General features: G+C 34.2%; 1 protein-coding gene across 2 annotated transcripts in view; it reads right to left on the bottom strand.

Annotated features, from left to right (window-relative positions):
- The window catches only part of LOC131591742 (voltage-dependent calcium channel subunit alpha-2/delta-1-like), a 362,151-nt gene that overhangs the window by 84,752 nt on the left and 251,621 nt on the right, over positions 1-25,778 (bottom strand). For both annotated transcript variants that reach the window (XM_058862758.1, XM_058862760.1), the window contains exons 8-10: positions 15,683-15,752; positions 14,796-14,846; positions 13,614-13,713 (exon numbers count right to left, since the gene is read on the bottom strand). In XM_058862758.1, the coding sequence (XP_058718741.1) occupies positions 13,614-13,713; positions 14,796-14,846; positions 15,683-15,752 (221 nt within the window). The remainder of the gene's footprint in view (positions 1-13,613; positions 13,714-14,795; positions 14,847-15,682; positions 15,753-25,778) is intronic.

Below are 25,778 nucleotides of genomic sequence, written 5' to 3'. Positions count from 1 at the left end.
CACTGGATTGTTTCTCACTACCCCATGTATTTATATCCTTTTGCATTCTCCACCTTTGGGATGTCCCAGAACAATCCTCTGTTCTGAGGAAATTAAGACCTCCTGCTCACAGGTTTGGGCAGGAATAACACAGCCTTCTACTGGGGCATAAAAGGTGTTAAGAGAACTTGACCTCATTGACCTCAGACCACCAGTACAATTTTTGGCCATATATGGGACAACTCAATAGCCTGAAAGATAAGAAAACCAATTCAATTTAACATGAAAGTCCAAACAAAGGGCTTTGAGCCTAATGCTGCTTGAATTTTGTCTTTCTGGAGAAGGTCTGAAACAGAAATACTAATATGACAGTTCAAAGGACTTTATCTTCTGATTCAGAAAAGGATCAACTTGTGAAAACCAAGCGAAAAAAAAACAGTGAAAAATTATACAGAACTGCAGCAAAATATTTAAATGCTTGAGACCTTTCCCCTCCCTTGGGTATTTGCACAGAGCTGTGGGCTCCTCCAGCCACATGGACCTCTGCACTCCACAGTGCCCCAAGAGCTGAACTTATGGAAAACAGGAGGCTGTCATTCTGAAAACCTCTTCTAATTCCAGAATAGTTATTTATGCATTGCTAAAAGCCTCCTCTTTTTCACAGTCTCAGCCTGAAAATCCTTCTAATAAAATTACTAAAACTGCTACCGCAACATGAGGTTATTATGGAATTCAAGGGAAGTGAAACAGAAATCTTGATTTGTTTCCTATATCTGGTCCCCATGCATATCAAAACATGAATAATAAGACCCTACAGAGAGGTGTTCTCATTAAGAGGGCAGTATAAGTCAAAAAGGGGTGTGTAACCCCCCCAACTCCAAGAGAAACCACCTGAAATGAAGAAAGAAAGTATCAGAATTCAGAACTGGGATATACAGGGACTGAAAATACCATTTGAGATGTTTAATTGGAAAGATCAAAGCTATCAAGCAGCCTCGGAAAAAAAACAAAACAAACCAGGAAACAAAATAGATCAGGAAAAAAACAAACTCAAACTATTTATAATATATTGTGCAGTTATTTTCCAAAATTGTATTATTTTTAATACTTGTTTTATATCTTCTCAGCAGATATAAACTGCCCTGTCTATTGGAAACTTCTTTTATAAATTTGCTTTTTTCAGACACCAACCTCTCCCCAGCTGGGAAACTTCAGGAAGTTACTCAGAGCATATATAACTCCCAGGGCCATCCACACTTTAACATCACAGTCATTTTCAAACATTATTCAGTATCTTGGACTTCTGAAATAGCTCAGAACTTTTCTCATTTAATTAGTGAGAAAAGTGAAACAACAGGAAATAAAAAAGGAAATCCAAGGCAAAGGTGTGGCAACAAGGTTTAATCTTAATTCCCCACTACAAGAATATGCTTTTTCTCTTTCCCTTGTGCAAACAATTCCAAGTCATCAAATTTGCCTTTTACCTTGGTATTATTTATTTCCTATATTAGACATTAGCTATAAGTCATTTAAACCACACAGTCAAACAGGCACACATTTTTAAAGCATGAATTCTCATAAATATTTTATCACTTAAACTTCTTCAAAATGCTCATACAGCTAATGCCATTAATTCTGAAGACTACAACACTGTGAGAGGAAAATCCCTGATTTCACAGACAATGTATGAATTGATGAATATTTCAAATTCTATTCTGTATACTCATCTATCTCTCTCTATAATTCTAAATATATCTCCATCTCCCAAGGAGATATATAAGGGATATAAATTTATGGGATATAAATCCAAAATCCAACGTAAATCATTCTGTTGGCAAGTGTAGGAGGTTATTTAAATACAAATAAAACATTTCAATTGATTCTGCTTCTTTTACGAAAAGAAACACAGAGCATTCCCTTCACTGCACTGTCTTAGAATATACATTTATCTAACACTAGCAAAACCAGAAGGCTTTGAAAAGAGCATCAAAAAATAAATGTTTTAAAGCATTAAAGAACAGTATCTTGAGGTAATAATTTATTTTTATCAGAAAGTGCTTATTACTGTTTCTGACACTCAGCAATTTATTTTCTGCTGTATACGACATCTTCATACAAATCTATCTATATATGTATACATAAATATAAATATGTACAGTTTTTTGCTTAATTATTTAACATGACCAAGAAAGCAAACCACACTTCTCAAAAATCATAGCTATAATTTAACATAAATCCTCACAAGAAGAAATAGAGGAAATCAGAATGAACTCTGTGATTCAGTTTGAAAAGGACAAAATCTTCTGTAAAGCATCTCATTACTTCAAAAGGCAAAACCAAATGCCAATAAATTGAAAAAGAAAAAATTCAAGTTTTAGTCACTAGGTGGCACTAAAACAAAAAAAGTTGAACTGGTCTGAAAAGTACCCTGAAATGTGAAATTTTACATTTCTGGTGGAGGACATTGTGGCTTTCTGTGACTAGGATAAAATTCTCATTTCAACTAAACCAATAAAATATATTCGTGTTCTAAATGATTCAAAACCCACAAATATAAAAATCTCAACTTCCTCCTTAAAGGAAAACTTCCACATCTTGAACACAAGAGGTCCTGACTCTAAGAAGTTGAAAATTATGGAAAAGCTGTGAACCACAGCCTGCTTTCTGTATGTCCTTCTGTGCTTCCAAAACCTATAGAAGCGATCACATAAAGTATGTAGGACCAGGTCCTTGTAAAATTTCAGATTTTCACAATCATCTTTACCTAGTGCCTCCCTCTTCTGTCAGTTTGTTCACTGACATCTATTGATTCAACATACAATGTTTAATCAGAATCTTATAGAATTGCATTTCTACATTAATAGTAACAAAACAAAACTACCCAAAAAAGAAACCACCCCAGAAAAAAACCCAAAAAGCCCAAAACAAAACAAAAAAACAAACCAAACCAATAACCAAACCAAAATCTGAACAAACAAAAAACCAACCAACCAAATTAAAAAAAAAAAATAAATCCAAAAAACCAGACAAACAACCTGCAAAAAAAACCCCAAAAACCCCACCCAACTAAACCCTAGAAAAAATTCCTTCTTCAAAATTTCTGACATGAAATGAGAACCTGACTTAAACTGCATGAAAGTTGACATTTTGAAACATTCATAAATGTTTATCTTTTATAGAAAATCATACTAACTTGAACCAGGCAGTAATTTCTGCACTTAAACTTTCTGTAGAGATAAAATACATTTAAAATACCAAAATCCCAAAGGCATAAAAAATCAATAACATCATTCCAGGAAAGCTGAAAGTTGAGGAAAATGTAGGGAGTTTGCTAAAGACTCACTCAGATCCTGGTGCTGCTGATTTTCAATCTGCTGAGGTTTGTTGCTATGCTATTCTACCTCGTGGCTAAATCAGCTTGGTGACCCAGTTGTATCCATACGTATTAAATGAGCAATAGTGAAATAGATCTGATTTCACCAGGCTTTCATTTTGTAGCTAAATCCGGCTTTGTTGTTTTTTCCTTTTTTTTTTTTTTTTTCCCTGCTGCTTTAGCCTTGGTAATAGGATTTCAGGGTTAATCCCAAGAATAACTGAATCCTGAATAAGGCCAGTTAGGATCTGTATTTGAGCAGCGAGAAGATATTATAAATATTTATCAGAACCCATTTGGAGAATAGTATGAAGGCAATTTGCAAAGTTTTATTCCCATGTAAATTCTCAGTACACAGAAAATCTGAGGCAGTTCAAGCAATAAAGATTTGTAATTTGACGTGAGAGAAGTGATATCAAAGTTCACCATTCATATCTTGATATAGATTAACTTTTTTCTTTTATTCTATGGCTTATGTACAGACAGTCTTCAGTACAATCCTACAGATACATGGTAGAGAAAATATAAGAAAATTATTCTAGTACTGAGGAGAACTTCTGCATTTCTAAAATTGTATTTCAAGTATCAATGAAACAAAATTAGGATTATATGACAATCTGCATTATTGGCATTTCCTGAGATTTAAATATATTGCATTTCTTTTCACTGTTAAGCATATATATGTCAATCATACACCAGAATTACCAGAATTCTACAACAATAAAACTTTTAAATCAATAAAAAACTGTTGAAAAAAATATTGCAGAAGAATATAAAATAAATATTAGGGAAAAAGCCAAATATAAGGTCAGAGTCTGCTCTCAGTTAGCTTTGTTAACCTTTATAACCAATATTATTATCTGCACATAAATCAATGCAGAGCTCCCACTAAATACCCCAGGATTAATGTTCAGACCATAAAGTATGATGCTGCACTGTCAGTCTCAGAGTTACAACACAGAAAGTCAGTGTAGGCTGAAAGACGAATTTGCTTAGCAACATGAAATTTATGGTCTTTTTATGCTGCTGTGGCTAAGTTTACATGTATTATTTACTTATAATCATGTGTTTCTGACTCCTATTGAAAAATTCAGTACTGTAAACTTCAGCATCTCCCAGGGAAAGCTGGCTGATCTAAACTCCAGTGCTGCTGTAGCGCTGCAGCCCTGCAGCCTGCCCTCCATGGCACTGCTCCTCAGATGCACTGGGGAAAACAGCTATAACAGGAAGAAACTTCCTAGAAAAATATTTTATAGATGTTTTCTTGTTATCACTTGATTGGGAGAATCTTCATTCAGTCAAATTCAAGTTGTTTAAAACGTGAAACACCCTTGCCAAAAAGATGAATCATGAGAATATATCCAGTTGGAAGGGATCCATAAGGATCATCAGGTTTAACTCCCTGCTCCATGCAGGACTACCAAAATCTAAACCACAGGACTAAGAGCATTGCCCAGACACTCCTTGAACTTTGACACGCCTGGAGTAATGTCCAGTTCCCAGGGGAGCCTGTTCTAGTGCCAGACCACCCTCTCAGTGAAGAATCTTTTCCTAATGTCTACATTGAATTTCCCTAACATTTCTCATTCCCTCACTGGTCATCAGACATAAAGTTTCAAGTATAAAACTGTTACCTACAGAATCTCTTGATATGTGAGATTGTTACTGAGGGTTTGAAGATGAGTGTTTAATTGGTACAAGAAGTTACAAGATAGACACACATTTTAGCATCAGCTCACATGGCAGAGGGACAGCAGGGGCACAGCCTCACCTCTGCATTCTCACATGCTGACTGCAATGTGCCTGTCCCCCTTTCAGGGCAGAGCACTGTGCCTGGCTGGGCAGGTGCCTGCAGCTCCAGAGCCCTGAGGAGGCTGCAGCAGCACAGTGCTGACATGGGAGATGCTGCTGCTAAGGCAGGAGGGAAAAGTGTGAGTCTTGAAAGTGTGAGACTTGAGAACTTGATGAGTATTTCATTCATGCTTTGCCTAAGTTAGGAGAGCCTTTAGATTCACTCCAAACTACGACACTGCCTGCCCCACATAACTATTACCTCACCAATAGATAACTGTTACAGAAAGGATATTTTTAAAAAGGGGATCACAGAACAAATAGCCTCTGCCTCATCTCAAAACTTCAGGAAAGCCTGCATTTTGTTCTTTTTTCACTAACATGGTGAATCATCTTTCTCCAGAAGAATCATTAAAGCCAGCCCAGCCCAGCCTCTTCTGAACTGGTAAGGGATGAGTTTATTATTCAAGAAACCATTCTTCCATACAAATTTTTAATGATATTGTCACAACTCTTCCTGATAAGAGTCTCCTAGCTGGAAAGATGACTCAGCAATGCACTTTTGGTCCAGCATCTGACATGCCATAAAACATCCCAAGATCAATATGTCTGATGAAGCAGGGGCCTCTTTAGTAAGATTTGTGGTTTGCTGAAAATTAAGAAACTAGAAAGAGCCAACAGATTTATTAGCCAGTGGAACCATGAGGTAGAGCTATCAAATAATTTTATATATCAATAAACTATGCATTTTAAATACTACTTTTTATATACTAATTTTTATAAACTACTCTTTTAAAATACTACTAATATACTAGAGAGCTCAGATTTACTGTGGAAATCACAGACCCCCATTCATGTAGTTAGAAATCTGACTCCCTGACATTTGACAGCTATAAGAGGAGACAATAAAAATGTGTATTGATGCCCAAAGCAATCCCTCAAAGTAGGAATGGAGGTGACTTTTCTAGTCATCTGGAGCTGTCAGCTATATTGTACAGTAATAAATGTACAGTTTCCAGCAATATTCCTGCTCCTGACATCCTAATGTAGAATTTGAGCTTCTAATTTCCCTTCCCTTTGGCTCTTCCTGCACTCAAGTACTCTTTTCCCTAGAATTAACGCTCTGTGACAGATACAAAATGAAACAGATCTTGTTTTTAAATTTGTACTACTCCTTTTCCAAACCTTTTCCTGTCTTTTTTTTCTATCTTACACACATTTTGAACATTTCCCTTCTACAGCAAGCTCAAGTTACAGTTAATAACTATAAAGTGCATTTCAGATTTGCACAGGACTTAGTATGGAATATTTAAGAGAAGAAGCCTTAAATAAGAGTAAGGAGATGATTTAGTTGATTTGGAGATGAAAGAGTTGTGTAAAACAGAGGTGCTGGTCCTAGAAGTCTCTAATAGTGAAACTCATATGTATGTTCACATGTTTGCTCTGCATTTGTTTGTGCAACCTGTGTGAACGACCTGATTTACATGTATATAAATATATGCTATGTATGTATGTGTATATATACATGTGCTCCATTATATAGTGCACCCATTGGGAAGACATTTGGTAGGAGACATGGCACAGAGCTCAGCTCTCTTGGGATGTTGAATCTGCAATGATATGCTTTGCCCTTGCAGGTAAAATAATAGATGCATAAACAAATAAATTCCAGAGTTCAAAAGGCTTGGCCTTTTTAGAATTTTTCGTTCTAAAAGAATAAAACCTTAAGCTTCTAAAGGTTTGTCAAGTCTATTTGTAGCTATATGAGGCTCAGTTGAAATGAGAAATTAAGAAAAAATTGTTGAAACAGATTCTTTCTTTCTAAATCCTGTAGCAACATATCAGTTATGTCCAGATGGTCTTTGAATAAAAACATGAGTAGCTTCTGTGTGGGATCTGTCTGGTTGTGGTGTTACAAAGGCCTAGCACAGTTCTCAGGTGAATGTGGCAATTTGGCTTCTGGAGATGGTCCTGGTTTGAGCTGTAATTCTCAGAGAGAGAAGAATTGACATGATTTTTATGTTATATTGGTTTTTACACACTGACATTATTATTTTAAGCCAGATATTCCAGAAGAAATGTAAGCAAGTACCACAAGGAATATCATCACTGGATGTAAAAGTAACACTGCATTTTCACCCCTCTGTCATAGACTATTCTGTATATGCCTGCATTATGTAAGTATTTGTCATTTGGACTTATTGCACAGACAATATTGCAGGGCTTGTTAAAATGAAGTTAACAAGAAAATTTTATTTTAAGGATAAGAAAATGATTAAATACTGAATGTGTCTTTTGCTAGATAGACATGGAAAAACTGTTATGTATATAGAGAAAATATAAAAGTAATTGGTATGTATTCCCTGTTTGCAAAGATGAAAGCTTTGCAATATTTACTATTTTGAATATTTATATCACACCAGGGTCATTAAGTACTTTCTAGTCCATTAATAACTAAGGTTAATGAACTAGTTGGGACAAATATTTAAGTTGGCAGGACAAAACAAAAAGAAAAAAAAAAAAAAGAAAAAAAAAACCAATCAACCAACCAACCAAAATCTTTACATATGCTTGATTTAAGGCTGAAAGAGGTAATGAGACAATCCAATCTGACCTCTTGCATACTGTCTCACCATCCACCTATCACGGATCATTAAAATTCCCTTGGCTACTTCTGCAATAAACTGCAACAATTACATTTAGTGGTAGATGTTTACTTAAAGTGCATCTTCCAGAAAGCCATTAAATATTGATATGAAGACAACAAGAATCTTTCCATGGAATTTTTAAAGGTATTTTAACTAGTTATATGCCATTCAAATTTATTTGGCTTCAACTAGTGCTTCTTGCAGTGTTTTTATCTGACAGGTTTGAGAACCTATGGATACAAGAGTTTCCCCAGCAAGAGCACTTCTCATCTGTGATGACATCAGTCATTAAACTATTTATTTCTGTACCCCAGAACAACCAAAAAAACCCTTGAATTCTGTGAGTTTGAGAGCATGCCTCAAACACAGCTTCTCAGATGATGCACTCAGGTGTGTGAGAAAATGCTTTCTAGAGCCAAGCAATCACCTGTAAAACACTTTCAGTCCTCAGAGAAAACACCTACAATGTTTTTTGTAAAATCTGAGCCAATCCTTTTTGTATTAAATTACTGATCTCTTGCACACATATGTAACAGTATTCAGCCACAACAAAGGAGTCATACAGTCAAAATCTGAGTTCAAACACTTATAATTTGCCTTCCAGGAGGGAAAGGGAACCATCAATCCATACACCATTTAGATGAAAAGTTACCTCTACCCCTGTCACTGAAGCTGTACAAGCATTTCTGGTTCATCATGTCAGATGAAGACTGCAAGAAGCTCGAGTCCTAGTGGTCCCTCAATTTTCTTTTTCTTGACAACAAACTGTGTAATTTGCTCTCGTGAGGATCAGGGTGCCACTGAAGTTAACCTCATTTCAAAAGAGTCAGCTAATATAATATCCTCCCTACCATAATCTTCCTCTCAACTCCAGCCCCACCTGAAAGACTTTTACTCTTAAAAGTCTTCACTGACTCCTTTCTTGACTTTCCTTTTGGAGACAAGGTAAAAAGAAACATAATTCTACAATACATTGCATGATGCTGTTTATAGTACTGTAACTCCTGCTGCTAAAAAGAAATTTCTTTCCAACTTCTTAATAATGCCTTGGTTTCCATAATTTCCAAATTTTCTTCATTGTTATTTTCAGAATGCTTATCTTCATTATATTTGCTAAACATGTCCTTCAGATATATTTCCCCTACATATATTTCCATGGATACATAGCCTTCCTCTACCTGTAATTATTAGCAATGAATAAATTGAATACTAGATTTTGATCATAACTTCCTTGGGCTTTTTTTAACCCTGCACCTACAGTGCTTATTAAATATACCTGTATGAAAAAAACCTCATTTAATTCACTTGCTCCTTGAATATGGAAGATGCAAGATAATGACCTACCATTAGGGAATGATAATGATTTTCCATTAAGGAACATTTCTACAAAGATGTGTTTATCTGCAGCAATCATTGTTCCCCTTTTCTTGAAAATGAACCATTCAATTTAAGACAAACTGCAAGGTCAGTTAGATGGATTGCTGTTAAGAGAATCAGGAAGTTCAACACTCAGACTTAATCTTGCCCTTCTATCACTTTTCAGTGACTATGAAAAAAAAAAAACAAACCATGTACCCTGCCAAAAAAAGGAATTACATGTATTTGTTTACTGCCTCACACAGCTATGATGATGAGGAGCCTGTACAGTTAATTGCAGCCACATGACATGCTTCAGAATTAAATCACTAAGAGAGGTTCTTATGCAGATATACTTATTGTAGAGGGAACCTGACTCTCTAGGTAGTTTTTTATTTGTCAAATAATAGAAAATATGTCAGGCATCTTCAAGTTTTCCCCTCAGTCTTGTCTATTAAGGAAAATGAAAAAGTAAGAAACAAAGTACATAGGAAAACCCCTTCATATAGGAGTCCTCATTCCCTCTAGATCCACCAACAGAAATACTTCAGTGCCACTGATACCATGATCACGTTTAATTTCTTCATCAAGTAGAGATGCTTTTGGAAAAACTAAGCACCACTGCACTTTTCTGGGTCAAAAGTCAAAAACACAATAAAAAAATCTGTCATACCATTTAAGTATGCAATTTAATTTCAGGCCCCCTAAAAACATTACATTGAAATAATAAAAGAAACAAAGTTTAAGTTATTTTTAAATAAAATTCTTCAAGTTTTTGCCAACCAAACAGAAGTACACTCACAAAGCTAAAATTTCTGGCAAAGATAGTATAAGCATGGCGTGCTACCCGGCTGTAGAATCCAGCATCCTCCTCCCCCCACCAAGACTTCAGGCTAAGGTTTCCACCCATGGGATGTTAATTTTTAAAATAAACTTAAGAAAGTAGCTCCCAGAATGAAAGGAACACCTCTCTGTGTTTAAGATAATATAGGTGCAATATGAACTGCAGAATACAGGATGGATCATGTAGCAAAAAGGGAAAGGAGCCCTTTGATATATTGAAAAGACTGTGACAAAACTTTCTTTTCCCTCTGTTACCATATTTAAATATTTCAATTAGGAGATTTTTCCAACTTAGAAGAGAGACAATGTAAACAGGTTTGCAACCACTGAGCTGTAGAATTACATGAAAAACTGCTATTAAAAATCAATGGGAAAAGAGGTGTATCATCCACAGATTTTTTTATCCACAAAAATAATATTGTAGGCTGGGTGCATAGTTTTTTCTTTGAAATCTATTCATGGAGAAATCACCTTCCCTATGAGTTTACTCAATGCACAGAACTGCACAAAAGCAGGAGATGAGCTTTCAATTTTCCCACAATATGATTCTGTTCTATCTTGTATGCTCATGACATTTAATTTCCAGTTCCTAAACAGTAAATACTAGTTTGAATTTTTCTAAAGGCTAAGTGAATTTAAAACTACAACAGCTCCTGACCTTTAACACATCTGTTGCTGTGAGGGAGATTTCTCCTTTGTGTGGCTTTCTGCACCTCTGCAGATTTGAAATACATTTCTCCTGCACACTACCCACAATCACAAACAAATTACACTCTCTGTGTCAACATCTGAAACCAAGTCACTAAATCACGACGTGCTGGGATAGAACTGCTGCCCCTATCATCTACCGCTCGCTGCTATCAAAGCCTATAACCGGATTAGTGGGAAAACAGCTGTATAACTCATACATTTAAGCCCTCTCAAACAGCAGGTTTTCTCCCTGCAACAAAGCACAGCACTTCAGATAAGGAACATGCAAATCCCAAAGGGAACCATGATATATTAACCCCTGGCTATCTTTTTACAACTTAATAGTTCATTCAACCTTTTTTTCCCTGGAATTAAATGCAGGAGCTATGTTTATTCAGTAGAACTAATGTTTTTAGTACGTCTACTTTAAAGGTTTTTTTTCTCTAGGATTTCACCATATACAAGGCACAGTTTGTTAAATCCTCCTGTCACTTATAAGAAGTGATTGACGTGAGCTTAAATTCACGTCTTTCAGTTGTGGGCATGAATCATTGTGCATATGGGCTTTGTGGGACAACATCTTGGCAGAGGTTAGCGCTGGAACAGCTCTCTAGTTAACTCAAAACCCCAGACCAAAGACTCCATGGTTATTAAAGCTAACAAGCCATAAAACAACTGTCACATTTTAGGCCAAAAGATCCATGAGGGAAAGAAAAATTGCAGAGAACTTCCAGTTAGTGTTAGTGTTCATACATCCATATGCTAATGCTGTATTAACTGAACATTTTCACCTAGCTTTTCAGACTTCTCCATTGCCCTGTCATGTCTAATATTGGGATGCTTCAGGTGATAATGTTCTTAAACAAAAACATGCAATATATTGTATAAATTTAAAAAAAAATAAATATAGAATTAGTTGTATTTATTTCAACTAGAACAAAATGTTTAAGTTGATCTTTTGTGTGTTGAGTTTACTAAGAAAACACCAGAGTTGAAATTCAGGTATACCTACTCCATTCTGGAATATTTGTGAATCAAGATGACAGACCCATAGAATCATTTATGTTGAAAAAGACTTTGAAGACTATCTAGTCTAACAGTTAAACTGATTCTGCCAAATCTTTAAAAAACAAAAGAAATATTTTAAAAAAATCTTCAAGGACCAAACTTCTGTGTTCACTTCTGTTACTTATAGAATGCCTTATAGTAGTACAACCATTTGTTCCCTATCTATAGCTATGACTTCCTGTCTATTAGAGAAATAAAGTATTTTATATACATATTGTTACACCTCCACCACAATTCCATTAATAAATCATCTGAATACAGGAAAGCACAGGTTATACAAAAGTAATTATAATACTGAAAACTTTTAATAAAGACTTTTAAATTATAAGGGCACAACACCAAACAGAACTTTATGAAAATTTAGAGATGCCCTGTTCTTTTATGGACATTTTGTGATTGTTGCCCTCACAGGCATGTGATGATGATGATGATGAAAACAACATGACCAAAATGTCCTCTTTGCTTCTGCAGTCAAATTTCTGATGTGAGCCTCTAAAGTTCATACAAAGGGAAAAAATGGCCCTTATATATTATAATAACAAACCCCTGGGGAAATATACTGTAGAAAATATTTAAGGATTACAGGTCCTTTTTTGACACAAATCCCAACCTTGAGGCCTCATTAGAATAATAGTGAACTTTAGCTAATAAAATACTCACAGCCTAGGGAAGGCTTAGCATTAAAATACACTATTTCTGGCCATCTTGGAGCAAATGTAACAATAGAGTTTGGAATTATGTGTAAATCAAGAGGTAGTAGAGGGTCCAGATTTTCCAGCAGTGAAAGCTGGCACAGCTCCACTGAACACAGTAATCAATTTCCATCAGTTTAGGATTACAAGTGTTTTTGGTTTTTTTTTTAATTGGTGAAACAAAGAAGATCTCAACTCCCCAGTACCATTACAGAGAAGCTTATTTCCGTTAATAACAATAATAAAAAAACATTAGAGGTTTGTTTTGTTTTATCACTGCAATTTAGACCACGGAAAATGGTGTTATCCACTATTAAAAACTTTAACAAAGGAAACACCATTGGGAGTAAGTGCTTGTCTGCTCCTTACAGAAAGTTGTAGCTATACTCTCAGCAAACAATGAAGCAATAAGTGGTTTATAAAAAGATTTCTTTTAGTTATATTTCACGAATTTCTCCCTTAGGCTGGCTACAACATAACTCTACAAGTGGAAATTATCTCCAAAATAATTCCAGTTACTCACTGAGGCTGCCTCTTGTTTTTAAATATATGTCCTAAATCCTTAGAATCAAAACTCTACAGTTGAACAGCTTAATAAAAAAAATTTAAAAAGCTTTGCTTAAGGCTAGAACATGACATCCAAGGTATTCACCTGAAAATGGAAAATTTCTCATACCTTCTTCATGGATTCTTCTATTTTATTATTTATTATGAGAAAAATTCTTTTGCCACCCATCAAGTGGTGAAGAACTGTAGAACTTCTCAGAAACATTTCTTGGGAGGTCAGATATATGGCTCCACATCTACTGTCATTATGAATCAAACAACATGAGCAATCCAAATATCTTCTGTGTAGAAAGTCTGGGAACCAGCAATTATTTCAAGAGGATTTCCATATAGCAATCTAATGGGAGAGGTTTTATACAGACCATAGAATTATATTGGAAAGGAGAATTTGGCTATGCAGGAGTTTATTTAAATTACTTTTGCCCTTCACTCACATGTATATATAATATCAAATCTAGGACATACATTTTATTTTATAAGAAAACAAATACAATATATTTTAAGTCTCTTTGCAGCTTAACATTCAAGTCTCACACCTGGTATTAAAAGTAATTTGCTTTTGGCTTTGTTGACAATGCAAATTTTGTGGAAAGAACAGATACTCACAGAAACTACATTCACAAAGTCATCGTCAGACAAGGTCTCCAACATCTCAATGACCGACGTGCGGATCAGCTTCAAGGTCAATCCACTGACACTCCCACTCCTAACAAAAACCCACAATAGAAAAGTTGAATACAGCAAATATTATATAAAACATTAAAAGAAAATACAGAGCACCCACCAGAACTTCCACCAACTTTCGCACTAAAATTTTCAATTTAATTTCTGAATTCTCTAGCTCATCATTAATGTTATTAAACTATTTTTCATTATTAAAGTAAGTCCAAAACTGGCATACAAAGTTTCTGTCCTGTGCCTTAGATGGGGTCATAATGCTACATCCTTTACTCATTTCCTTTTCAAGAAATCTGAGTTTACCACCTTCAGCAAATGCATTATCTAAACATTTTATACACCTACACACAGATTTACAGCTCTGGATTTCCAGAGATGCAAATGACAGCTTCTTTGATTCAAGGCAAAACCTAAGCTGAAGTGAAGAAATAACAAATGTTGATAAAACTCACTGCTGATATAAAAGCACTTCACCACAAGTAAAAACATTAAATGCAAATTCTATGCCTGAGAAGCTTTTCAGCACAAAGCAATCTGACACGTCAGGTTCAATGCTCCCTTCAGTCCCTCAACATTGCCAACACCACGGAAGCCTTGCTGAAGCAGAGAGGAAGCTTTTATTCATTTCTTTGCTTGCTTTCTAGCAATGCTTTGTAGCAACCAAACTTGGCAATTTTTAAATCTGTATTGTAAAAAAACACAAAGTCCACACACATTCTTATCTTTCAGGCTCATTAAATCATTATCACATCTATTGTAATGCTTCTAGTTATTTGTTTGTATGTTTGTGCTTTAAAAAAATTCTTGGCATGCACATGAGAAATATTAACTTGATTGCTCCAGTAATTAGTAAGATGAAAACAGAAAAATATTGAAGTGATTTAAAAAAAAAAAACATTTCCTTGTCTCCAGTTTAAATAATTTTCATGTGTGGTTTGGGCTTTTTGTAACTATTTTCTATTATATATTTATTTTGCTCATACCAAGATTTTTGAAACTTGCATACAAAGACCTGTTAATTCCCTCTATTTTTCAGCAGACTGAGATTTGTTCAATGTATCAAAGTACTTTTATCTTGCTAATGTCAATATTCAGACATTAAACACTTACGCATCCACTAAAATAAGCATGTCTTTGGGAGATGCAGCTCCTTGGATATACCTGAAATATATAAATGGTATGAAGTACATAAATTTGCATAAACATTTCTTTGTGTGTGATGGAAGACACACTGTGTTCTACAACCTCAAACTAGCTGAACCAACAAAATCCTCTTGTAGCTAATTCAAAACCTCGGTGTCATTTCCCCTCTTGCTGTGTCTCCTAAGTAAATCTAAGTCTAAACCACATTAAGGTAGTCTGGATGTAGGATATACTAATCAAAACTCACTGTCATCACATAACTGAAAAGCAGGAATGCTCTTTCAGAGCTAAAGATCTTGATGACAGATGAATTATTACTCAGCTCAGCTTAGGCAGAAATACTTAGTCCTTTGAAAAAAATATATCCAACTATATTCAAGTATCAAAATGCTTTATGTCTTGAGAGGCTTACATAAAAAAAATCATAAGAAGTAATCCTGCCGCTCTCCCATCTTTTAAACAACTAGTGATTTTATTGCTGGTCTAAACCACTGAGACACATTTCAAATATTTGCAAAAGTCTAGAAGAATGGTTCAGTATAATACTCTGGATTATAACTGATTTTGGCACAAAATCAGAGTTTTAACTGTCTTACACATATTTGATAGTTATCCTCTTATGAAAAGTCCATGTAATCCAATAGTACAACAACTATAGCAGATATTGCATAACAAGGAGTAAAATTTGAAAATCATTTATTTAGAAAAACTAACCAGTTTTAAAAAGAAAAATAATAACATCTAATATTAAGTAGCATTAAAAAAAAGAGAAAAAAATATTTTTACAGTAATATATAGAAAGAAAATGATTTGTATATATATATATACCCCAAACCTTTAAAAAGAAAGCTTACCATGGTCTTCTGCGTACATCATACAGATCTATTTTGTTAGGAGTTCGACTTTTATCTACCCATGGGGAAGCTAAAAAGAAAAAAAAAAAAGTATGAAATATTATAAAAATTCATCTCAAGTGTTTTAATTGCAACAATGTAATGAATCAGTACCACAAACTTTGCACAGTATAGATATCAACATTTCATATGGATAAAAAAGTCTGTATTTGTGTAATGTTGAAATACTTAGACACCCTTATACATATAACCATATAATACAACACAATAAACCACATATATGTATGTATATGTATATGTATATGTATATGTATATGTATATGTATATGTATATGTATATGTATATGTATATGTATATGTATATGTATATGTATATGTATATGTATATGTATATGTATATGTATATGTATATGTATATGTATATGTATATGTATATGTATATGTATATGTATATGTATATGTATATGTATATGTATATGTATATGTATGGCCAAGTGTGTTGAAGAAAGTTACTGGCTATAACTGAACACTGATTTCAGTGGAACCAAAAACTCAACCACAAAACTTCAGACAGTGAAACAACCTTTTAAAAATTTACTTAACTTGGAAAAAAGTTAATTATTGCTGTATATAATATTGATATTTCAGTTATGAGCCCAAATAATTGTAGTGATAATAACACTGAAACAAGAGCTTTACCTAAAAATGCAGATTAGAAAAGTCACATGAAAATAGCATATTCTCTGGGAAAAAAGAGATGTAAATATTCATGTCTCTGAAAAGAAAATGCTAAGAATGATGACCTTTAGAAGTGTTTAATCTAGGTTTTACCTAATAATAATAATGATTTTCATCAAGGGCAGGAATTATTTCCTTACTGAAAAGTGAAAAGAGCCTTTCAAAACCATATGACAGCTTAATGAACACAAATAAAAATGTGAAAAGTTACAGAGAATGAGATAATGTTCCGCAATTTGTTCTCTCACTGTATGCCAACAGCCTTGGGGGAGCTATTTCCTGACATCAATCAATTTTCTGTATAGGAAATAAAGAAATATATAGGCAGGTCCAGGATTCTTCCTGAAAAATCATATACCTAAGACAAAATGGAAGAATTATATCTCTACCCATGAATATAAAATAAGCCATCAGCTTTGAGTAGCTGCCTATTTTTGACTTTACAGAATGAGCCCTTTCCTAAGAGACCAAACCATGAGCTGGCCTATCACTCACTGCACCCTTTCAGCTGAGTGTAACCCACATTTAGCAGCCACTGAGAACACTGTGTATTGTTGCACACCAGGAGAACCTTAAAATCTACACCAATCTTGTTTGTGATTTCAGACTAGACCACCTGACAGGTCCTTTGGGATCTGACAGGATGAAAGCATTTGAAATACTCAGGAATAAGACAATTCAATTTTTTGACATAGATATATGTCAAAATTCTAACTTACATATCATTAGTTAGATATGCACAGGTAAAATTCACCAGAATTTTATGATCCTACAAGATTCATGTCCAATGAATCATTGAGCACATGCTCAATGATGGATTTTTTTATCTCTGTCCAGGCTAACCTTTCCATAATAATTCCATATCAAAATCCATCTTTCATATACATTTCCCTGAGACTTGAATAATCTGCATGGAATGTGTTTGTGTCAGTTTGCATTTTGAGTGGTTTAGGTAAAATAGGAAATATAATTCCAGATACTGACCAAGGCTGCCATATCTTTGCCAAAACTTCCTGTCTTTTCAGTGACAGTCAGTAAGAAGGCTATGCCCTACTACATATGTCCCTCTTAATTGACATGTATTTTGGACAGCCTTCATAAACAGAGAATTATCCCAATTTATGATCTGGATTTATTTCAAAATAACAGAGAAAATTCAATTTACACTTGTAATGTTACTTTATTTCACACAAAAGATAAGTTCAACTCCGTAAGTGCATTCTGTAAAGCAAAAGGATGGTGGTTCAAAGAGAATTTGAATGCAGGAGCTGAAGAAGGTCCCTTCTAACATCATCTTCATATAGTACTGTGACAGTGGATGCTGACAGAGATAATCATTTAAAAGTGAATCAGTGTTCTACAGACAGAATGACAGAATGGCCCTGTAGCAAACATAAATTATCTACTGAGACATTTATCTAGAATTCATCTGATATCACAATCTTCACATCCTACTTTAAACTACAGGGTAATTTTTCTAAGTGCTAAACTAACATTTACAGAAATATGGGTTAAGATTTCATTTTAGCTGTGCAACAGAAAACCATGAGAAATAATTCAGCTACTTTTTTTCTGCAAAATTTGAGAGCTACAAATACAAGTTAATGTATTTCCACCTGACAGGTAAGCACATCACATCCTTGACACCATCACCAGTTCTCTTGACAGAAAGCCCTTCAGAAACAGGTCCTTTAAACCAAACAGCATGTGGCAAATCTTTCAGAAACATGAAGAAGCAAAAATTATACCAACTTAAACACTTAACAGCAAAATTTGAAATGCCTGAAACTTCCCCAAGTATTTCAAAAAGCACCTAACAACAGTATAAAAAACACTTGATGGGTTTTTAACTGGAATAAAACATTTATTATTGTTTATTTATTTAAACATTTAAAAATAAAATAACATTTATTATTATTTATTATTTAAATGTGTTATAAAAATAACACATTTAAAAATTCCTTCTTTTATTTGATTTTATTTTTTAGATATGGAGAAGGTGCTCAAAACTACTAGTTGAGACAGTGAAATAAAGGATATGAAGACTTTCTTTTTTTCCAAACAGATCTACAGCAGAATTCATTTGGTTAAACCAAAGTTCTCAGTTATACCACAGTTTTTCAGTAACAGCCTGAATTGCAGTGAGGCCCAAACTGTTCCTTTTTGGCTACATCTGTATTAGAAGGTCAAAAAGAACAATGGAAAGGAAGCCATTCAGCAGAACCAGGCTAAAAATTATAATAACAGTCCAATTACACACAAAATAAACTGAGCAGAAGCCACTCAGCACACTGCTTACAGCCTGCCTGGTCCTTCTGCAGATTGCTGTGAACGCTAACACAGTTTTTGTTTTGGGTAGATAGACACAGTGGTGAACACAAGAACCAAATTCCACTTTGTGCTCATTAGCACGGCTCTTTCAGTGCACACAGTCCTGGAATGACTCAGCAGCCTCAGGGATATCTGGAGAAGGTCTTTAAAAGTATTATTTATTGCCATGCTGTTAAATCACTATTTCCTGTTCCATATGTCAATAAGTTGGTTTTTTTTCCTAATACATTTATTATTTTCTTTCCAGAAAAAATTAACAAGCTTCTACATGCTTAAGTTTCCACAACTGTATGGTTTATCAGGATACTAATGGCTGCTGGATCATACACTAATTAAGATCTATAATGTATAATGAGAAAACTCGTTCTATTGATCTTTCTGATGGTTTCTACAATAATTTATATAATCTAGTAGAAAGCCTCTGCAAGGCTCTGCATAACCTAACTAAGGACTCACCCTTAGTATCGAAAATTTCATTCACACTAAAGTGCTGAATTCCCTCTTCAACCTCAATAATTAACATGACTAAATTACGCATTCATCCTAGTCTCTATCTGGAATAATATTTTTAATTTCAGATGGCTTTGAATGGCCTGAAATGTATTCACTGGTTTTAGTAAAATTATGAGTATTTATGGATATTATAGAAATTGTTTTTAATAGGAAACTAAAGTCCCTTATGATATTTGATCTCCACTGCTTAATTTTAATTTATCCCAATTTAATATTTTTTTAAACAACCTTTTTGAAAGATGATAAATATTTTCTTTGCAAAACTATGTAAGTATGCATTTATAATTATACAGGAAATAATTAGAAGGCCTGGAGACCAATGAAAGAGATGTGTTGCTTTTTTGGTCCATATGTGGGATACATTATAAAGCCATGTGGGGAAACTGGCTTATATCTTACTGACAAAAGCTATTATTTGGTCTAAAATACAAGCAAAATGAAAAACACACAAAAAATATGATCACACTTTTCCCTCAGAAACTTAAATTGATCAAGGATTTTGAGATTTACAGTTTTGTTAATATAATCTTTTGTTTATTACATTATTATAAGGTGGTTTGGAACTGGTTCACCAATATCTTTCAGAAATCAGCCTCACCACAGTTCATTGTTTCATATGAGTATCTTTGAACTATGCCAACACTGCACAGTTCTCTGGTGCATACATTAGGCTTTACTCATGTTCCCTTTTGATGATTTTCTTGTTTGGCATGTGGATAGATTTGATACTTTATAAATTATTCATTTGGTTTGATAACCCTCCCACTTCTGTTTGCATTATTGAGATACAGGACTGAATACAATTGAAGCAAGAGTAAGCCATGTTTTTCTGTTATTTCTGCACATTTAGAGTAGAAATCCTCAGGTTTGTTGATTACAAGCAGAACCAATTAATACACTATAGAGACTATCACACAGTAGAGAGTAAATTAAAATATTTGTTAGGAAAGGGAGACCTTGGCTACAACCTCCCATTCTGAATTCATGAGATGATTCCAGAGGCATAGGTGAGTGTCATGAGGGAAACTCTCCTGAAAGTTCTGCCCTGTTCTGCTGGTTAGGTATGCATGTGCAAGGAACAGAGAGGCAGAGATGAATTATTCACAGCTTTACATCCCTTTACATTATTAACACATTTGAGAAAAGAGGCTAAAAGCTGATAATAAGATAGGTAACAAATACCAATTATCAAATCTCAGACTGCATCATTTTGACTCAAACTCCATCTGCTATCTCTCAATATTCATGTAGACATTTGAAACAATCAAAACCATGGACTATTCAATTCCCTGAGCCAGATTCAGCTAAGTCTTCCTCAGATGGAGCAAAGCTACAAGTTATAGCATATACTTTGCTGCTGATATTTCATAGTTCTCTTAGTGAACTTATGTGAAAAAAACCTGAATTCAGATATGTGGTAGCCCAAACTATTTGAGAAATGTTATACTCCCCAATTTTCTACTCAGAAAGAAGTCAGTTGAATTTCAGTGTAGTAGGAGCAATTTTGTAGAATTCTTTAGACATTTTTCAGTAAAAGGTAACTAAAAACAAGAAACAGTCATAAATTTAAAAGCCCCTAACATTAATCATCGCAAACTGGTTTTGACTGCTGTAATTAGTATTTAGGATATCTGTATCAAAATCTTGCCTTGTATTAATAACTGTATTAATAACTATATTAATTCCCATCCTGACAAGGTAGAGATTGTTACTGACCAACTCTGTGCTACCACACCAGATGTTCAGTCAGGACTGAATGCAGCCATTCCCTTGTGGTTTTCTTCTAGTGACTGAACATTGCCAAGACCTTAAAATGTGTCCAGGTAAAATCTAACATAGACGAGTCTGTGCCATATCTTCTGTAACTGTCATAGCATCATCACAATACAGAAAAGAGAGGATAATAATCTTGAGGTTTTTTAGAATGTATTACCTATGTGGTAATGGGTAATTATGTTATGGGCAATACTGCACTCAGTTTTATCATGAATCAGTTAAACAAAGATTTGATATGGGAATAGTCCATACACAAACAAATATATTGATTTTTGGTCCCAATGTACCAAAAAGCCCAAAAGAGATTAGAATGTGCAATACATACTGCAGTCTGCCCCTTAAAATGAACTTCTTTCTGTTATCTTATTACAGAGGCAAACAATTCTCTTTCTGCATGTATAAACTGAATTTCATTCTAAATGTGTTCCTTGTGTTAGTTTCACCTGGGCTAGCAACCATGGCCCCAAAGAGGGCTGAAGTATCAGAGCTTGAGAAGAAGAAGCAACAAGCTCTTTTGGTGGGTCTGTTGTGGTTTTTCTTTTTCTTCTATAAAAGCAAATTCTGGTGATTTAAATCTGTATCACAAAGACAGAGAGATAGCATGAATTTCAGCATGAAGGCATGGTGAGATGTGGTATGTAATTTCATTAACTCACTAGAAATAGCACGTTATCCTGTAACTCGGTGGATCTGCTGGTGTAACTGCAAAATTCAGCACATCGGTTTTGAAAGATGAACCATAACTGAACTTATAGTAAGATTTTTCATATCATGAAACAAGGTTGTAGTGAGATGGGTGTCAATCTCTCCTTTCAATTAACAATGGACTGTGATGAGAGGAAATAGCCTCAAGTTGTACCAGCGGAGATTTAGGTGGGATATTAGTAAAAAATACTTGCCAGAAAGGGTTGTAAAACATTGATACAGGCAGTGCAGGGAAGTGGCAGTCATCATCCCTGGAAGTTCAAAAAACATGTGGGTCTGATATTTGAGGACAAGGTTTAGTGGTGAATGTGGTGGTGGTGCAGGGTTGATAGCTGCACTTAATCATTAAAAGATTAAGATCTTTAAGATAAGATCTTAAAGGTCTAATCCACCAACAATTCTATGATGGGTATGTTTAGATCCAAATCATGTCAGCTCCTGTTCCTCTCTCCCAGATTTCAAAGGAAGGAAAAAAAAAGTGAACAACACTCAAAGAGGCTTATTTCTATGAAAAAGTAGAAGTGTCCGAGGCACACACACTAATTGCACTAATTGATAATTTATAAGCTGCATTACTAGAAAAGTGTTTGTGGTTTTACTTTGGTTGTCTACTTTAAAGGCTGCTTGAAATGTTGAGCTGTTAACAGGAATGAGCAGCTATAAAATATAAAACCTTTTGCAAAAAAAAGGAGTGAAGTTCTCAGTTTTTCAAGGCTTTTGATTTGTTTTGTATGGATTTTTTTTAGGCTTTCCAGTCCCTTAGTATCTGTCTCAGTAATTACTTTCTCTGGAGAGTTCAATATCATGGCCACAACACTATTGCTTGTCATTAATTGTTAACACAAGGGCAGCTGTGCACAGCAAGTTCTTCATTTGGAGAGATACCATTTTATTTTATTAGAAATTGATTTTTAAAGCTCTTCTATTATTAATTGTTCTAAGCAGGGAATGCTCTAGATGCTAAGTGAAACTTGCTTGACTAACATCTGGAAACAGGTTAAGTTGGTTGTTTTATATTTTGTTTGTTTTTTTGTTTTTTTTTTAATGAAGGATAAAAGATAATAATTTTTCAGATAGCACTGTTCTATCCATATTTTTAATACCAAAATTTAAAGACTTTAGGGACAAGATTGCTTTTTTGGAAAATCATCACTGAAGTGATGTTTTCTTTATCTGAGAATTTTTCTATTTAATATCTCATGAGCTCAAATTCCATAGAATATCCTAGTAAAAACTGGCATGAGCAATGCAAAGAGATTTTTCTCTAATATATTTTTTTCTCATATTATACCTACTTATTCTATAGATAAACAAAGGAAGACTAAGTAGAAAGCAAATCTACAGTAAAGAAAGGGAAACAAACATCCAGAGGAGATTACTAGACCTGGTGACATTTAAACTGAATTTAAGTATGAGTTAATGAACATAAATGCACACCCAATATTAAAGAAATTGTTGCTGTACTTATCCCTGGCTTGAATATCTAACCTTCAGAATATCACTGAAGAAGCTATTTTATCTCTCTATACCAGTTCTTTTATCTGCAAAATGAGGACTGTGATGTTTTTATTAGTTTTTTAACCAGAAGTGTTTTGAAGATGAAAACTTGTATTTTATATACCATGCAGCATATATATGACATGCAGTATAGCACAAAGTAATCCAGCTGTCAGGGAGAACATAAAGTCTCCTGGAACAAAACTGGAGAACTTTAGAACTTTGTAGAATTTAAGAAAACAGCATTCAGTGCTGTCCATTGGGAAAAGCTGCCAGCACGTGTTGTCCCTTCAGTGTCACCATGGGGCTGTCTAAAGGACTCCAATAAAACTCTGACTCACCCTGTTTAATAACACAGATAAAACTGAGGGAACAGATGAATTTAGGAAACACCTATATACGTGAATAAGACACGATCAGATATACTTAAAGTAAGAATTCTTCTCTAGTACAGGTCAAATGAAGAGGACAAGTATGTGTGTCTAGGTTGTGTGATAAGAGAAGGGTGTGGAGCTGCAGGCTGGACGCTGCTTTCTCCTCTATGAAAGACCCCCAACAAAAAGATTCCACAAATACAACAGAGAGAAGTCACAGATCAATGCAGAAGCTGGGGAGACTGGAAGACATGCCTTTTGCCAGAAATACCATATTGTGAACACAAGTTTTCAGCTGAACTTTCCATAGGTCCTTGTTAATTTTCCAGGTAGTATTGGGAAGACTTGGAACAGCTGGGGACAGGGTAGTATTTCTTTCTCAGTTTTATTTTTGTTATGAACTGACTCAGCTTTTTGGATAAGATCAAATACTGTCACACTGAGCCTAGAATTCAGAATTTCCTCATAAAAAATGCTGAATCTACTCATGCACCATCCTGCCACTGTTACGGATATTTGTAACTCACTAGCTGAAATCTGAAATCATCAGTACTGTCAGTCTCCTTATCAGTATTACCCTTTCTAGTACAGCCCTTGGGAAAATTATTGTTTAGTGTACTTCCCTGAGAGAGCTGTCAGTGTTGCTGATCAAACAGTTTTTTTACTAAACATTCATCTAAATCAGGACTGTGTCTTCATTTGAGTAATCCTATGCAACCAATTTTTCTTAAGTGGACTTATTACTGTAACTAGAAAGCCTCATGTATCATATTTAACTGCAAATAAATGTCTGCTGTCTGCAATTAAAAAAAACCAAAAAAACAAAAAACAACCAACCAACCAAAACACCCAACAAAAAACCCACAAAGAAAAACAATAAAACCAAAAAAAAAAAACCAAAAACAAAAACAAACCCAAACAAAAAACCCACAAAAAAACAAAACAAAACCAAAACAAACCAAAAAAAAAAATCACAAAAAACCCCCAGAAATGAACAGAGGGAGGAGGTATCTGGTAAAAGACACATAAATTCGAAGTTGTTTTTAAAGTTTGTTTAATTAGTTGCTACAGTGAAAATAATATGCCTCCCATTGCAGTATTTTAATGAAACATTGATTAACAATTATAAGCCTAATTATGTCTATAATTAAAAGAATTTCATGATTAAAAGAGGAACTGGTTACTTTATACCTACACTTCCACATAGTCCACCAAAATAATTATATTAAATTGTTCTTTTAGATAGCTGCTTTCTGAAACCTAGCATTCAAATTACCTGGATAGATGCCTCACAAAATGTAATTTAATATCTGTCAAATCATATTAAACTCTTATAATTAAATTAATTTATTTTTGAGCAACAGATCTGTCCAGTGGTCTGTGGTTAATTATAAATTAAATTTGAAACCTGATCTATATTAAAATACCTTTCTGTCTAAACAGCAGACAGACCCTCCATGTGTAAGCCCACAGGCATCGGATTCAAGATTTATAAAAAAAAGAAAAAGTTTCAATTGGATTGGGATCAATTGCTTATTTCAATGATCTTGATAAAACACTGCCAGATTACTGCTTTTATTTTTAATCTAAAAACTACTGAAACCCTCTATCTGGACTAGAATTAGTCAAGTGTCATCTCAAAATGACATCTTAAAAACCAATACGGGGTTCTGGAATTAGACTTATGAAGTTGAATAATAAGGCAGGTAGATGTACATCTACTAGTACTAAGGAGAAAGTATTTCAACATTTATAATCATTTGTGTTTTCTTGTCCTATTACAGAAAATCCAAATTTTGAACTCAGTGACTCACAATTTTACCTAAGAAATTCCTCTGGTTTTGTTTTCTGTTTCCATAATACTGAATTTCAGTAGTGTTTGCATTAAAAAGTCCCACAAAGTACATTTCAGCTTCCTTTTGCAGTACTTTCAAAAACTGGCTCTTAATATTGAGTTACACATTAATGACAGAAAACTTTGATTGCAGGACAAAAGCTGTAAATTTCTAATATTTTAAAATAATATTAAATTTATTTAAATATTAAGTTATCTAAAATGATTAAATTTATCATATATTTATTTCTTGATTTCAATGACAATAATTTTATGAGTCAATCTGTTCATTTGTTATAAAAAGTTGACATATTTTAACTGTAGTTAA

The sequence above is a fragment of the Poecile atricapillus genome, chromosome W (assembly GCF_030490865.1).
Source record: "Poecile atricapillus isolate bPoeAtr1 chromosome W, bPoeAtr1.hap1, whole genome shotgun sequence".
Taxonomy (NCBI): domain Eukaryota; kingdom Metazoa; phylum Chordata; class Aves; order Passeriformes; family Paridae; genus Poecile; species Poecile atricapillus.
Note: the sequence above shows the minus strand (reverse complement) of the source record. Positions and strands in the feature narration are given on the sequence as shown.